Source organism: Hemibagrus wyckioides, linkage group LG15 (genome assembly GCF_019097595.1).
Source record: "Hemibagrus wyckioides isolate EC202008001 linkage group LG15, SWU_Hwy_1.0, whole genome shotgun sequence".
Classification (NCBI taxonomy): Eukaryota; Metazoa; Chordata; class Actinopteri; order Siluriformes; family Bagridae; genus Hemibagrus; species Hemibagrus wyckioides.
Window position 1 is genome coordinate 4,657,971 of NC_080724.1, and position 17,030 is coordinate 4,675,000.

The 17,030-nt window shown below is 39.5% G+C and overlaps 1 protein-coding gene across 1 annotated transcript; it reads right to left on the minus strand.

Annotated features, from left to right (window-relative positions):
- Nucleotides 1–1,068: 1,068 nt before the first annotated feature.
- krt18a.1 (keratin 18a, tandem duplicate 1) lies at nt 1,069–5,080 on the minus strand. Its single transcript, XM_058410164.1, has 7 exons — nt 4,570–5,080; nt 2,850–2,932; nt 2,547–2,703; nt 2,292–2,456; nt 2,030–2,155; nt 1,591–1,811; nt 1,069–1,510 (listed from the first exon to the last, which is right to left on the minus strand). The coding sequence occupies exons 1-7, from the start codon at nt 4,984–4,986 to the stop codon at nt 1,396–1,398; spliced, it is 1,284 nt and encodes a 427-aa protein (XP_058266147.1). The 5' UTR covers nt 4,987–5,080; the 3' UTR covers nt 1,069–1,395.
- Nucleotides 5,081–17,030: the final 11,950 nt, after the last annotated feature.

Genomic DNA, 17,030 nt, shown 5'->3' on the forward strand with positions numbered 1-17,030 from the left:
CTTACTCTTTTCTCCATTCTTGACCTTGTGCATCTTTAAAGCTAACACAAACACTGTAACAGCAGGCTAGCCATAACAAAAGAGCCATAATCATAACGATAATAATAAAACGGCGGTTCAAAAATATTTACCAGGAAAACGGAGCTTCTCCCTATGTGTAAAACACACAAGGAGTGAAGAAAAGAATAATCCAAAGATCATAGGCTGTACATTTTATTCAAGGTTGTCAGGTTTTTGTGTTGTGGTCAAATTGAACTGTTCTTCAGCCAGGATTATTTTAGTCTAAAACCTGGATGCCTCTAAAACCTGGCTAAAGATCCAACCGGATCATGATCTTAAACAGACATTCAGAGCTGTATAGAAATGCTTGCAGGAATATAAAATCTATATTTTGCATTCTTTGGTCATCTCACTCTCTGGATTGAAACCTATTTAAAGCTTGTGGCCAGAATTGAAGAAGTCACAGGCATGCGAATTGCAAGGGCTTGAATTGTTCTGCTTGAGTATTTCAAGATGCAATATTTTCTTCAATTTTGTTTTTTGCAAAAACTGATTTTTACTTGATTTAGAATGGCTAAAAACAGAGTAAATACATTATTGTCTGAATGTATTTGTAACAAAATTCCCTATAATTATAAATCATGTAAATTTGTCACAGGCTATGATATGTATTTGATCCATATAGTTTTCAATGCATTTTTTATGATGCAAAAAACTAAATGAAAACTGAATGTAGTACTAAATGATGTATGTATTGTATTTTTTTTATATGATACTATACTGAAGTATAGGTGGAACATTTCAGCTTGATCAAATGCAAGGTGTAAACAATTAAAAAGCTTCCTTGTGTCATTTAAATAGCATGTGACCTTGCACATTGTGTACAGACCAGTCCAGTCACTTTGCTTAGTAAATATTCATGCAAATAGCTGCACCAACTGTAGGGAGTACAATAACAGCTTCATTCATTCATCATTCTCGAGGATGATTTGGTGCTTTACTCAGTAGTGTGCTTTTTTATAGGTTTTCATACAGTGCAACACTAGAAATTTACAACAACACAAAAGGAACAGTGTGGCATGAATTTATTGGACATAACCAGGACACAACACAACAAACAAACAAGACACCGTACACATTGTGAACAATGCACATCATATCTGTGATATTTAACAAAAATGTTCTGCCATCGACATGATTTTGATTCCTGTTAACTTTAAATATGCTCTCCATGAAATTAATTCAGACTAAGACATATATTAGCACTGACCCAATTTAAGTAAGGCACTAGAGACACAATAAATATCTTTTTCACACCACCGACTGTGTGAATGCTTGTCAGTACAGGCTTATGAGTTGTTAGTGTTGTGCTGCTGGTGAAAGCTTGGTGTCTGATTACAACTTCCTCTCCTTGGTCTCTGTGGTTGAGGACACCACTTTTCCATCTACCAGTGTCTGTGTGACGGTCATCACTTTGACTTTTTTCTTTTCGTCAACAGCATCCTCGAGGCTAAGAAAGAAACGTTTTATTGGCTGAGAGAACAACGATTCTTGAATCGACACATACAGGCCAAAAAAAAAGTCACTCACGTGAATTCTTGACCATCCAGAAGTCTTCTGTAGGTTGCAATTTCAGCCTCCAGCTTCATCTTCATGTTGAGAAGAACCTCGTATGCCTGCGTCTGCTGCTGGATGTTGTTGCGCAGCTGCGTCAACTCAGCCTCCAGCTGCAGGAGGATGGCATTCAGATTCTCGATTTCCGCATTGTAGCGCATCTCTGTGTCCCGTAGTGTGCCTTCCAGTGAAGCTTTCTGCAAAACAAATTAAAAAAACTTTAAGTTTACACGAGGTCACAGGGAGTCTTTGGAATATTCTAGGGGACTTGGGGCACAAAGCAGGGGACACCATGGAAAGGGAGCCAGGAGACCCACTATGGGCAATTTCGAGTTGCAAATCAGCCTACCATATATGTTTTTTGGACTGGGGGAGGAAACCATCATCCACATGGAAATATTCAAAAGGAACTTACCAGACTCTTCTGTGACTCCAGCTCGATCTCTAGTGTCTGAATCTGTCTGCGGAGTTCGTTGACTTCTGTTCTTGCGCCCTGGAGGGCCTCTGTGTTCTGTGTTACTTGTACCTGCACTTCTTGGATCTGTAAATATGATATTAATGTTTAGTTTATGAATTGAAAAGTGGTTACCATGCTATTCAATATTTTACTAGCATGAAATAGGATTAACAGACTAAATAATTGGAACATCAAAATATTTCACAGCTTTTTATTGTACCTGTGACTCGTGCCAGGCTTTGAGCTCCTCCTGGTTCTTTTGGGCCATCTTCTCATACTTGGCTCTCATCTCTGCCATGATCTGAGCCAGATCCTGTCCCTTAGGTGCATCAACATCCACCTGCACTCCTGACTGAGCAATCTGGTTTCTCAGCTCCATTACCTCCTACGAAAGAAAAAATGATGCAAAGGTCAGACGTTATGCAATAATCCACTTGTGCATCATGTGTATTTTGGAGATGCAAGATTCACTCACATTGTCATGGTTCTTCTTGAGGTAGATGAGCTCCTCCTTGAGGGCCTCAATCTCACTCTCCAGGTTCATGCGGCCCACGTTGGTATCATCGATGACCTTCCTCAGGCCAACAATATCAGCCTCCACTGACTGACGGATGGACAGCTCAGCCTCAAACCTATTAGAAAAGTTCAGTCAGTCTCTACTGTGTGATGCATTTGTGCAGTGGACAATTCAATTCCAGGGTCAGGTGATCATTTATTATGCATACACTTTAAGGACTTCTAGTGAAAATATAATTTGCTATGCAAAAACTTCACATACTTCACTCTGAAGTCATCAGCTGCCAGGCGAGCGTTGTCGATCTGGAGCACAAGTCTGGCATTATCCACAGTAGCATCAAAGACCTACGAGCAATCCGAAAATATGAGTTAGCAAGCTTTGGCAGTTCTGTGGATTGGAAAATTGGACAATATGAAACAGAATTTGGAAAGAACAGTCAAGTAAAATGTAAAAACATCACAGTCAAAGCCTAAATTACTGGCTGTGATTGTCTGCCAGGGAAACAGTTGTCTGCAGGTTTTGTTTGCTTAGATAAGTGCAGAGGCACAGCAGGTGCCAGAGTCCAGCGGATAATTATTAACAAACAACGAATTCATTAGCAAAGCCTGTTTAAGGGGACACAAAGCTTGTGATGGACGCAGGGTGGAGACTATTTCAAGTGTCCTGCTTTACCTAGCCAGCGAGGTTAGATTTGTATGTTAGCATGCAAAACATATCCTATTATCGTAGCAATGAAAAGGAACCAATCATGGCATATACCAGTGATGTAATGTCAGTTAGCTGCAATGGCTTCTAGGTAATGCTAACAGGGGTGTGAGCTACATACTGTATATGTATACAGTTCAAACAACCTTGAATGACTTTCCTAATTTCTAAAAGTTTTATTATATGGGGTATATGGGCATTTTAATAATAATAATAATAATAATAATAATAATAATAATAATAATAATAATAATAATAATAAAAATAACTACATGATATTAGAATTTTGTTGTGAATTTACTTTGATATAGTCATAATTATAAAACCTGACTATTATCAATTATTCTATTGTCAAAATATTTTAAAAATAAGTGACGCATTCTTGCTTGATTGACAAATGCAAACTTAAGGCTCATTCATATGTGATCAAGTTTCCTGGGCTTGTCTGTTGAATGACAACCATATAACTGACTCAACATTACACTTTATTTACTTCTGGTGTGTAAGAGGTGTGAACTGCATTGACTTATCAGTGCTTAATCATGTTTCTCTCTCAGTATCAGTTCAGCTAAATCAGAACAAAAACAAATCTACTCAATATTCCCCTTTCAATTAGCAACTGTTAAATATCCTTTCTGTGAAATCTAACACATGGGACATGTGAGAAAAGTTCAGTCTAAACTCCCTTAACTTTTTTCCATCTCATTCAGGTTTTCCACATATTACTCCCCATTCCTGGAATTTCAATCTTCAGGAAATCACAGAGACTTCTTGGTATGTGGTGATGAATAAACACAGGATATAAATGCTCATTCAGTAGCATGCTAGCGTTAAGAAAGAATTAGGGGCCCCACTAAGGTAGTCACTTTAGTAGTTCTTTTAAAACCACTGCTCCTTCATTCCCATCCTTTGTCCTCAGACAATCAAACCTGACTTTATTAGTGCTGTCTAATAAACTAGACAAACACCTGGATGTCCTCAGGCAGAATGAGACCAGCTGTTTCTTTCTTTCTTTCATTCCTTCCAAACATCCTTTGCATTGTTGAGACATTAGAATAATAATAGTTATTATTCTAACAATAATGATCACCTTTCTCACAATCATTTTACTTCTAAAAAAAAAGGAAAAGTAAGAAAGTTGTGGAGAACAAAGAGAACCTGTAAAAAAGTGTCTGAAGGCCACAGCGGTGAATAAAGTGTCTTTCACAGTGTCTACTCTCTGGGACCAGCAGAAAACCAGAATTTGAGAAACTACAAGCTTTTGAAAGTCACTCACCTTTTTGCGCAGGTCATCCAGGATGGCTTGATAACGGCTGTAATCACGTACATCAGGGCCTCGCTTCTCCAGAGCCTCACGGATCTGCAGTTCAAGCTTGCTGTTTGCCTTCTCCAGGGTCCTAACCTTTTCCAGGTAGGAGGCCAGGCGGTCGTTCAGGTTCTGCATGGCCATCTTCTCGTTGCCCATGATTTCTCCTGTGGCCCCGGAGGCACTCACTTGGAAAGAGGTGGACAGGGAGGAGGATCCAGGCCCACTTCGCAAACCACTATAGGAGGCTGAGGAGATACGAGTGCCCTGGCCACCAGCTCCAGCATAGGTACTGGCTGCCCGGTAAACAGGCACCGTAGAGGTGCGCTGGATGGACATCTGAGTCAGGGGCCCAGAAGAATGAGAGAAGCTATACTTTGTGTTCATTTTGGTTGGAGTGAGTCAGTGAGTGAGTGAGAGAAAAGCAGAATGGACAGAGAGCAGGAAGGCAGCCAAATGAATGCACAGGGCAGTAGTGAGGGAGACATTCAGCTTTATAAGCAGCTCAGCCTTTTTTGTCCCACCCACAGGCCCTCCCTTAGACCAATCATATTCACCCATGTCGGATTTGTGTCATGTGGTTTTTCAGCTGAATGGAATGCATTTAGCCGTACTACTTTCCTTTAATCAAGCTAAAATGTCTTGAGTTTCTGAGAAGTGTGTGAATTACTTTAAACACAAACTTCTTTTCTTTTCTTTTCTTTTCTTTTCTTTTCTTTTCTTTTCTTTTCTTTTCTTTTCTTTTCTTTTCTTTTCTTTTCTTTTCTTTTCTTTTAATTCTGTTACTTGAAATAGTGTTAATGATCAAATACCATACATTCTGAGTTAAATAAATGTATATTTTCAAGCCATTTACATGTAATTTTCTGAAATACTTACTGAAGTGAACCAAAGTTATAAAACCTCTAAAATAAAACTTCCCATATCAATAAAATCCCATATCAATTTTTTTTTTTTTTTTTTTTTTTTTAAAAAGAAGCCCCCTGCCACTCCCTTCTCCTATTACAGTGAAATATGATGGATGATACATTGATTGGGAAACAAAAGTGTGATGAAATCGCAATGAACGCTTGGTCAAGCTTCCTAAAGCGGAACGCACCTTGATTAAATCGGAATTCAGGTTGAGACCTGCTAATGCTGTTGTAATCATTTTCAGGTAACCATTAGAGTAAGGTGAAAAGAACAACATTGAGTATGTCTGTTTCACCTGTTAGAAGATGTGCCTGTGAACAATGAATGAATCGATTAATGCAGCTTGAAAGTACACATGCATGCAGGGACAAATGTATGCTGACACACACACACACACACAGTCACTTACAGACATGCTCAAACATGCTTCACAAATTCTCTGTTTTCACTCAAATGGGTATGTATAGAGTAAGTTAATGCCTAGGGATTAACAAGGGCACAACCCTTCAAGTGGTCATAAATGCATGCATTTGTGTGGAGACAAAAGATGAGACAGGCTTTAAGGATTTTTAAAAAATCTTTATTCATTATTAGTTTAACTGAGTTTAAATGTTATGTAAACAGTGATACATGTCCTGTTAAATGGTATAGACCGTTTGGTGGGAGAAGGATGGGATAAAGGGGAGACGTTTCGGTTATCCCGTCCAGTGGAATGTGTTTGTTCTCAGAGACAGGAAGGGTAGAGACAGGAATTTGAGAGGTGGGAGACTGAATGAATTCCATTTCATGCTGAAGACCTCGTTCTTTATCTGAAGGTTGTCCTGTTGCGCATTTATTTGAAAATCAAGAAAACATTTTCATGATGTTCAGTCATTATTTGTTCAGTCAGGGTATGTGTTGAATTTGCTCATGCCTGTCTGTCTGTAATGCAAAAGCTTGGATTTTGTTTAAGGATTTCTGGATCTCTTTAGCCACAGCTTGTTTTTTGAACAGGGTGGTGAGATTACAGCTGGAATGTGATGGTGAAGATAGGAATTTCCATGACTTGGGCACTTTCAGTAAAAAACAAGTAAAAAACCAGACTGATGTTTCTTATTTGTGTTGTTCTCAACACGCTTAATGCTTCATCAAAGGCTTCACATGGATCCTGATATACTAACAACAGCAACAAAGTACCAGAAGCAAACAGCACACTGAAATACACACACACACACACACACACAAAACATTTGTTTTAACTAGTCAAAATTTTCAAAATGTTCTTCATTCAATACACCGTAACAAGGCATTGTCATAGGATATAGATGTTTGATTGATATTTCAGATGACATCAGTGTTAGTTTTGTGTCATGCAGGTAAAGGAAGGTGGGTGTATCCTTCACTTCATTTATAGAGCAGTTTAAGTGATGAAAGAGAAGCCTGAGTGACATCCAGCTACACCATGCCATATAAGCCTTTGTGTATTATCAGACAAAAGGCGTGAATACAAAAACATCTTTCATTATAACAGTGCATACATCAACTGAAGGATTACATTACAGTTGTGATACAGCCACAGTGTTGATGTTTTTATAGTGATTCATTTGTTTTCTTGATGGATTGATTAAAATGCTGAATTGATCTTAAACTGAAGGGTCACATTGGTTTTAAATCATTAGGTACAATTAATCAGGTATTAGTCAGGTACAGTTAATATGATTTATTAATACATTTGACATATTTTAGTGCTTAAAGCATGTAAATGGCTCAGGGAACATACCGCAGATCTTTTACGAATACAGTGGACTCCAGACCATTATATGCTTTTTGAACATCCCATTCCAGATTTATTCCCCATTTGCTATTGAGATAAACTCCACTTTTCTGGAAAGACAAGCCTTTCACTAGATTTTGGATCTAGTGGGGATTTGTGTCCATTTCAGACCCATTAGTGATGTCAGACCGGTCAGACAGGACTGGGGAGTCCACTCAAGTTCTTCCACTCCATCCTTGGCAAACCATGTCTTCATGGAGCGTTGTGAACAAGCTTGTCATGCTTCTTAATTCCAGTGAAAGGAAATCTTAATGCTACAGCATACACAGCCATCTGATACAATTGTTTGGTTCCAATTTTAGGGGGTGGTGTTGAAATATCCTCAAACCTTTGTCCATAAAGTGTATTTTTAATTCCTTTTGAAGAAAATTTAAATTTCCTATTGGGAGGAATAAAATCTATCTATCTATCTATCTATCTATCTATCTATCTATCTATCTATCTATCTATCTATCTATCTATCTGTCTGTCTATCTGTCTATCTGTCTGTCTGTCTGTCTAGAAGTACAAATTAAAGTTTAAGCTGCAGATCTGAGTCAGTGATTATTCTTTATTTTCAAAAACTGCTGGTGCTGCTACTGTTCTAGATAAAGTATATAATGTTTTAATTGAATTTTTCTCCAAGGGAGTTCTTTCCAGCATTGTTTTACAGTCTTTATATCTGTTATTCATGGCTTAAAACCTTAAATTGCATTTTAAAAGAATAGCATTGAGATAGACAGGGAAACCTGTCTGTACAGTATAATAAAAGGCAAACACAAAAACCTCCAACAAAGATCTCCATCACACCTGCTCTGGGTATGTTTCAGACATGGGCACCAATGAGTAATAGCACTATTGCCAACCTGTTTGTCTCAACCAGACATGATTTAATTCCATCAGTTGAGAAACAGGATGAGTTAAGCCCATCATGAAAACATTTTCTTTTTTTTTGCAACAGCAGCAGTACTCATAGCTATGTTGCCATGGGGCAAAGTCTGTTTGTGTTCCACCAGCTTATCAGTCCACACAGATAACGTGCTACCTGTAGCATTGACATAGCAATAAAAAAAAGAAAAGTATCACCACTGCTGAATTAATCACTCAACTGTGAGTGGGGTGGGAGTGGAAGGTAAAGAGGTAGAAGACAATTACACTTTTACTCGTTCACTACAGCACTAAAACTTTCAATTTCCTGAAATGCTTTGGCCTTGGATTCACTTTCAGCAGTGTTGTGTGTGGGAGGGAGAAGGATGACCTGTCAGGTCCAGTTCTTACTGGAGCTAATTTGGCTCTTGTCATATAGTTGTGTCTATTGAGGTCTTTGTGAGGTGCCAGTTGTAAAGGTTTATAGTCCAAAGCCCTGATTAACACTGAGTTGTTCCATTTGTGCCAGAGAGAACTCTGTGCAGTTACTTTTTTGTATTTCCATGAACATAACTTCACATAGACATGTTTCACTTTGTTTTCTCCTTCAGCTCTACACATTCACATTGGTTTATCTATGTTTATCCAGAATTCAATAAAAGCACAGAGCTGTTCAGCGTAAAGCATTTTACTCAAGGGTGCTCGGGTCTTGGGATTAGAGCTCACAAACATCTGATCACTGTTACAGAAAATAATCACCTCTCCCTCCATAAATGATAGCGAACCTGGGTGTTTATGAGTTCTCAGAATTAGACACCTGACTACCTTCATGCTGCAAACAAAGAAAAAACAAAACAGGACAAATCTGATGTGGGTGATAGGGGCAGTCCTCTGATATCTGACACGACAAACAGGTGTGTATTAAATTCCTCTGAACTGAGAAAATAGAGCTAGAACAGACATGCAGGGCCTAGTCATCAGACTCACTGTGAGAGCGCGAGAAGAGAGGATGAGTGTTTGGGAGATAAGGGGAGGGGGAGATTTCATCATTGTGGTGACACTTTTATTAAATATGAGTCTTACGTGTCTCACATATTTTACCTACCACAGGAAGGCAGGGCCCAAGAGGATGTGTGTGTGTGTGTTTGTGTGTGTGTGTGTGTGTGTGTTTGTGTGTGTGTGGAATGTTCTAGTGAGTTTCATGAGAATCTTTATTCTATGGAAATGATTGTATTGGTATTGTAATGCAATGCAGAGACTTGTGTATCACACAAACACAGACATGCACACATAGACACACACACACTGTACCAACTATATATATAGTTAAGTATGGTGTATGGTAACCATGACAACAATAGGGCGTGTATATATATACCAATTATTCAAGATGTCAGGAAACAGCATTCCCCTTCATAGGAAAAGTCTTTTTTTTATTGCTCTCACGCCACCCACCCCTCCCTTTTTTCCCCTGGCCATGGTGAAAATTACACACCACATTTCACAACTGAGGCACTTGTCCAGCTGCACGGCTCCTAGAGGAGCAGCAAAGCAATGGCTAATTTATGGTGTTCAGTGCTCTGAGTACAAGTCCCTCACAATAGACTGAGGGCAGGAAAGAAAAGACAGAATGGTGAAAAAAAAAGCATACTGAAAGAAAAGAGTCTCTGTTTTCAGGCCAGCAAAGTCTGAGAAGCCTCCCACGCTGAGCAGCGCTTAAATGAAGGAGGACTACTGTATGTGTTTGCATGTCTGTAGAAAGTGGTTTGTGTGAGTAAGTGTTGGGACATCCTTCATCTAGCTGTCTTTTGTGTCAAGTTAATGTCTGTGACATTTCAAAAAAGGACTATGCCATTCTGCTAGCTTTCAGCATACTTCTCAGCCCAAATGCTGCTGTTTTCTTTCCCATCAGAGCAGTCATGCTTACTGAGCTCAACATGACTAACACTTCTGGATGAATTCCTCCTGAAGGATTTCCTGCTAAGTTTCCCACAAAAGGACAGAGCTGGTATACAGGCACTAAACAGATTTCTCTGTAGATTGGTGAATTATTTTGGAATGGGATATTTGAGGACATTAATAAACACAAACTAAACCTGTACACAAATGTGCTTCACAACACTTTGAAATGGTGCTAACCTGCTAACCATTTGAGAAATGTAAAATTAGTCCAGCCCCAGCTGCAAAAACTTTGAGAACAATAGCTTAGTCATAGGCCTACACCATGCTGAGCATTCATGTTCGCCTATTTGGAAGCACAAGCTTTGATCTGGCAATCCATCTGACCTTCCTCCCTCTCTCTCTCTCTCTCTCTCTCTCTCTCTCTCTCTCTCTCTCTGTCTCTCTCTCTCTCTCTCTCTGACCCTGGTTAGCGAAATATCTCATGTGTTTGTGGAGGGTGGCACAGTTGTATGAAATTAGATAGATAGTGTGAGATCCATGTATCATGTCCTTTTCACACTGGGAAGCTATAGCTAAAGTCTGCCTAAGACATGACAGAGCTGTCTGGAGAAGATGAACTATATATACACATCATAAGCATGTGTGTGTGTGTGTGTGTGGGGGGTTCTTTTTTTTTTTTTTATAACAGAAGCTTCTCTGAAACTTTTAGGTGCCAGCTTATTTTAAACCATTGCTTGTGTTGTTTTCAAATACCCAAATAACCACTTTTCCATATGGTGTGTGACGGTGTGTTTGGCTCTGTAAGCTCAGGAAATTGGGGTTCCCCTTCTTAACTCCGGTTCCTGTCACTGTTTTGGCAGGAAGTTCCTCCTAGGCTGGAGACAGGAAATAGTGTGCAGACTCCAGAGCAGGGATATTCAAAGTAAAGTCATCAGAAACTGGTATATTCCATACATTACATAGGCAAATTTATGTATATACAGATTTTTCCTGTAAAACACAGGAAAGCGAAAAAGCTATTGAACACTGCATTAATGACATATAAACTCTAGACTGATCGTCGTCTATGTCATAAGAGTAGACAAATTCTACATGTCTAAACTAATAACATATAAACACATTCAGCTCAAGAATTAAGGCTTTGTGCTACTTATCACAAAGAGGTGTGTTCAAATCTCAACACCACCATGCTACCAGTGCTGGAGCAAAACGGCTCAGTCTCAGTATCCTCTCTCGATAGATAAAAGCAGCAGGTAAATTCATTAAATGTCAAAGTAAAACATCTTTACTGCATTAATTTATTAATTATCCACAAGATAGCTTGGGGAAAAAATGTGAAAATGATGTAATAGACTTCTTTAACAGCAACAGGCTTAATTAAATGTTTCCATCTATCTAGTTCAAGTGGTAAAGGCTCTGGGTTGTTGACCAGAAGATCAGGGTTCAAACCCCAATACTGCCAAGCTGCCACTGTTGGGCCCTTAAGCAAAGCCCCCAACCCACCCTGCTCCAGGGGTGCTGTATCATGGCTGACCCTGTGCTCTGACCCCAACCCCCAAGGTTTTGTTTTGGGTCATTTTCTTGTCAAAGCATCCAAGTTCTGTTTGGATCTATCTGGCTATCTCTATGTCTGTCTATCTGTCTGTCTGTCTATATATCTGTCTGCCTGTCTATCTATCTATCTATCTATCTATCTATCTATCTATCTATCTATCTATCTATCTATCTATCTATCTATCTATCTATCTATCTATCTATCTATCTATCTATCCATCCATCCATCCATCCATCCATCCATCCGTATATCTAAACATGAAATTTAATTATATTTAAGGATTCATTAATATTTTTGCAGATAATATTATTCCTTCGAATTGTACGGGTCACTAGGTGTTTTGAATACTAGTGGAAAAATGTTACGTTACACTTTTTCAGAGAGATCCCTTTCCTGTTTGTCAGTTCTAGAATGTTTCCATGTAAATGCGGGTCATTATTTTGTGTGTTTTTCCTTTTGTTTAGTCAAGGTGTGTCACTGCTGATCACAATAATGGGAAAAACTTTCCTGCTGTGTGCTGATTGCTTATCTAGGCATCTCCTGACCTACTAGTTTACTTTCTAGCTCATAATCCCCAACTCCATTATTCTATCATTCTTTCAACATTTTCTTTTAAACCGGCTTAAAATGCAGCCGATGTACTGAGGATTTCAAGGACAATGAACCACACACACACACACACACACATACTTGCACACCAGCACCTTTTCTTCATGGATTTGTTTGTCCCGCAGCACATCTTGTCCCAGTTATCCCACTGTTTTTATTTGAGCAGCCTCCTGCTGCTACAGCCATGTGGTGATTCATACACAAGTCTGGCTTTTTCATCTATCATGGGACATACAGTATTGTGTAAAAGTTTTTGCACGCTTATTTATTTTAGTACAAATTTTGTTGCACATGTTTATTATTATTATGCTTTAGTACATCGGTTCAAAAAACAAAAAAAAAAAAAGTGAAATGTTAGAGAAAATGTTATTTCATGGGTTTCGCATGAAATAAAAGAAGCAGACTACTTATGATTGCGACTACTGATGGATTAGATGGATGAAGCATGCTAGATACAAAGAAAACTGAAAACTTGCAATGGATCTTCTTGACTTGTAGTTAAAAACACTTGCATAAAAATACTTATTTACAAAAAAGAATTCCCATGGAGAGAAGCCTAAGGGCCATTTTGCAAAAATGTAATGTGTGATCCAAACCACTGAGGGCTCAATAAATCATTAACCTTTATGGGCGTGACACATTAAGCTGATGTCATCTCATGTCTTGGGGTAAGAAACATGAGTAAAGCAAGGTCTACTGATGACGTGAATATATTGTACATCCTACGCAAAAGGAAGTAGCACTCCATTCCAGGAGGTGGCAGAAATATTTCTTTGGATTTTGTAAAAGAAATCTAGAAGGCTAGGAGTTACATAAAACCCACCGTTACACTTTCCTGGGTTGGATCTGGAACCAGGAGACGAGAGGCAGGCTTGGGAGCACTTAAATGAGCTCTTTATTTTTTTTCCTTTTAATTTTTCAGTTTACTTTTTTATATCACACATGCAGACACACACACACACACACACAAAAGGCTCTGTGCTACTCAGCTCTCTCTCTCTTGCCAATTAAAGGGGGGCCACCTGAAGGCACATATAGATATAAACTAAACCTGTGCTAATAAGCCACAATCCGGTTTGACCCGCCTTCTCTCCATCTACACCTGACGCTCCTCCACACCCTAACACCTTTGCTCCCACAATCAAATAGCATTGTAATAATGGTGTCAATGGTTGTGCAAATCTCCCTACATCCATCAGCCATTTCATTGCAAATATTTAGGAAATTATTTTCTACAAGCATATATGACCATTTCTCCTGATGTATACAATACGGACATCTGATCATCACGCCCTTATATGTGTGTGTAAAATTCCATTTAACTCCAACAACTCATGCCATTTAGACCCCTCTTTGATATTATAATAGCATCCACTCTATTGGAATGGCTTTCCACTGGATTAGCAGTTTCTGCCCACAGAGCTTTAATTAGGCTGCATTCAGCAATCCAGTTCTAAAACATGTTCAGTGGGGTAGAGGTCAGGTCTCTATGCAGGTCATTCGAGTTCTTTCTCTCTAGTCTTAAGAAACTGAAACCATGTCTTTATGGAGCTTGCTTTGTGGGCAGGGGTATTCTCATGCAAGAACAGATTTAAACAGGGTTAAAGTGAAATTAATGTGATGCTATATAGCACACAAAGACATCCATTACTTTTGCGTCCTTCCAGCTTTGTGGACAGGACATGGTTTCGGTTTCATAAGAGTGGAGAGAAAGAACTTGAATGACTTGGACAGATACCTGACCTTCACCCCAATGCACACTTTTTAGATGAACTGCTGTGATGGTCAGTTACAGTTTTGTGATTGTAATGCATCAGTGGCACATAAACTAAGATAAGGTACAGAATTGACTGAACTAAGAATGACCATAGCCCTGTCTTTATTTATAATTAAACCTTTACCCATATAAGCAACATGTAAATAATATGAACAATTTTCAATGTAATTAATTGGTATAGAACTACACATTCTTACAATATGTCATCATATTATAATTGCATTATTACTATCCATTCAGCATTCTTACTTTTCCTACACACAAGCCAGTATATTTAATGGCAACTATTTATCCACCCATCCATCCACCCATCCATCCACCCACCCATCCACCCACCCATCCACCCATCCACCCACCCATCCACCCACCCATCCACCCATCCACCCATCCACCCACCCACCCATCCACCCATCCACCCACCCACCCATCCACCCACCCACCCATCCATCCACCCACCCATCCACCCATCCATCCATCCACCCACCCATCCATCCACCCATCCATCCACCCATCCACCCATCCATCCATCCACCCATCCACCCATCCACCCATCCATCCATCCATCCATTTACTGTGCTCCTTATCCTACACAGGGTAACATGGAGCCTGGTATCAATCCCGGTCGACTTAGGACACAAGCAGAGGGACACCTGGATGATGTGCCAACCCATTCCAGTGCACAATCCAAAAAAAACATTCACATTCACACACTAGGGACAATTTAGAGATGCCAATCAGCCTACAACACACGTCTTCTGGACTGAAGAGGAAACCAGAGTACCTGGAGGAAACCCCTGAAATATAGGGAGAACACAATGCAATATGATCAAGAGATCACTTTGCTCTTGATCCTATTTAGCCTTGTACTTAAATTGTATTTCATAAACAATAGTTATTATTAAACTATGTTTTGTCTGCGCTTATTTGCGAGTATTTATTTGATTCAAAGTTGCACTAATGCATCACAAAAGATGAGTGCAGAGAGACAAAAGCGACATCCTTTTATGTTCACAATGAGTTCTGGTTCATTCAAGTTCACCTCTGTCCATTTATTTGGCTTTCTGCTATAATGAGCAAGTGATGACTAGATGATTACTGTTTCAAACATGAAGTGAAGGTCAGCAGTCTTTTAACAAGCAACATCACCAGCATTATTGTTACTATGGGCCATTGAGCAGAATGTCCCCTGCATGTACCTGTGCAGTGTTATATGGGTGTACACATACAGTACAAATACATTTATATTGAAAACCTAAATCTTAAATTATTACCAAGTAGTGTATTATCCACATTACAGAAATATAAAACTAAACATTTTTTCTTTTGTTTTTTTTTCTTCATATCTGCTGTGCATAGCCAAATAGAGGAAGTTCCTTGCTAAAGCAGCAGAGGGCAGGCGTCTATCCGCAGGTGTTCCCAGGTGAACTTCGTCACGTAATTCTTTATGGCTCTTTCCTTTTTTTTTGTTCTCCTCACATTCCTTTTGCAATCCTTCACCTTTGATCTCTTTTCATCCAATCCAGCACTGCCCTCTGGCAAAATGAAACATGGTTTTTTGTGTCACATGCTCACTCCTCCCTGATGCTTGTCAGGTTTTAAGTGGTTTTAAGATGTAAATCAGTGAGTGCTTTTTTAACCAACTCTCTATTATGTGCAGCTTCCCTCAAACCTGGACAAATAAACACCATTTGGGGCCATTTCCAAAAACCAGCCTCGTAGGCAGGAAAGGGGGGCGAGAAAGGCGAGGCGCTAGGCTATGCTGGTTGTAAAGCTCGGCCAGCTGTTCAACAATCTCAACAATGTGTAGCTGCAGAGGAAATGCTGCTTTGACTTCAGGTTTCCACATGTTCTTTCTGCGTCTGTGTGTCTTTCAGTTTATCTTTGTTCCTTTGTCTCCTTTTCAATACCATTATCAGATATCAGTCTGCACCTCTCTCTCTTTTTATCACTGGGGCATGCTCCTCTCGCATTCTTCTTGTTTCTCCCCCACACTGTTTTGCAGTCTTGCACAAATTCATGACCTTCCACCCCTGGTTAGCAGCTCTCTGTGACGAATTGGTAAGGGGTCTGCACACATTCTGGAAAATGTCCCGGGGAGTTCAACAACTCCTCCTTGTGCCTGACTCCATCAGCCTCAGACAGCCTCCTTTTTTCATATCTTATCCACTCCACATGGAGACTGGCTCTTCGTTAGCTACCGCTAAATCACTATAATAAGCAGGTTTCAATGCACAGAATCGCTTGCATACACATCCCACACAAGACTACATAAACTGAGACCTCCACGCATGTCTGTCCACACTGTAATAAACTGCGTCGGATGAAATTGCAAACAAATGGCAGACTCCAGTTCTACAGACTGTTCAGGGACTGCTCCGTGGATTACAGAGATAGGTGCAGAGGTGCAAATATATGAACAGTTACTCATAGTGGCTAAAAGAGGAGGCGATTGTCTTCCTATTCCTAGCTAAAGTTCATAGACACTACTGAAAAGGGTGTGGTGCAGCAGGGCTGGTCTTATCAATAATGCAGCTCTTTGTGTTAAAGTTGAATGGACTCGAAATTAAACAATCATGCTATCAGCTTTGGCAGCTGGATAATTCATTGAGCGTTTGGCCAACCTAACAAATGACACACGGTAGTAATCCTATTATTATTGATTTGGTTGACATAAAATGAGCTAGTGGCAAAACATCAGTAGCAAGGTGAGCAAACGCAAATGGGCCTAAAGCAAAAATACTGGTCCATTGTTTTCATTTCTAATCACTCATGTATACAGAACAAAAAACACCAAAGCACAGATGCATCCTAAGTGAGAGCATTAAATCTATATAAGATCACAGCAGTGTACTGGGACTGTGCGCAGTGATGACTAAAGCAGGCACGCATTTCCTGTCATTTCATTTAGTTGTCGCCTTGGAAAAAGTTGATCATGATTTCCAGACTAAACACAGTTTCCTTAATGTCCTGGGAAATATTCTCATTATTTTCTTTTTTGTCTTCTTTTCATTTTACTT

Bases quoted from the DNA above. Each gene is read 5' to 3' on its own strand.
- krt18a.1 (XM_058410164.1), bottom strand. From the start codon at position 4,986: ATGAACACAAAGTATAGCTTCTCTCATTCTTCTGGGCCCCTGACTCAG. The intron at 2,704-2,849 runs GTATGTGAAGTT...CTTTTCTAATAG, and splicing joins GCTGATGACTTCAGAGTGAA to GTTTGAGGCTGAGCTGTCCA. The intron at 1,812-2,029 runs GTAAGTTCCTTT...TTTGTTTTGCAG, and splicing joins TGGAGTCACAGAAGAGTCTG to AAAGCTTCACTGGAAGGCAC.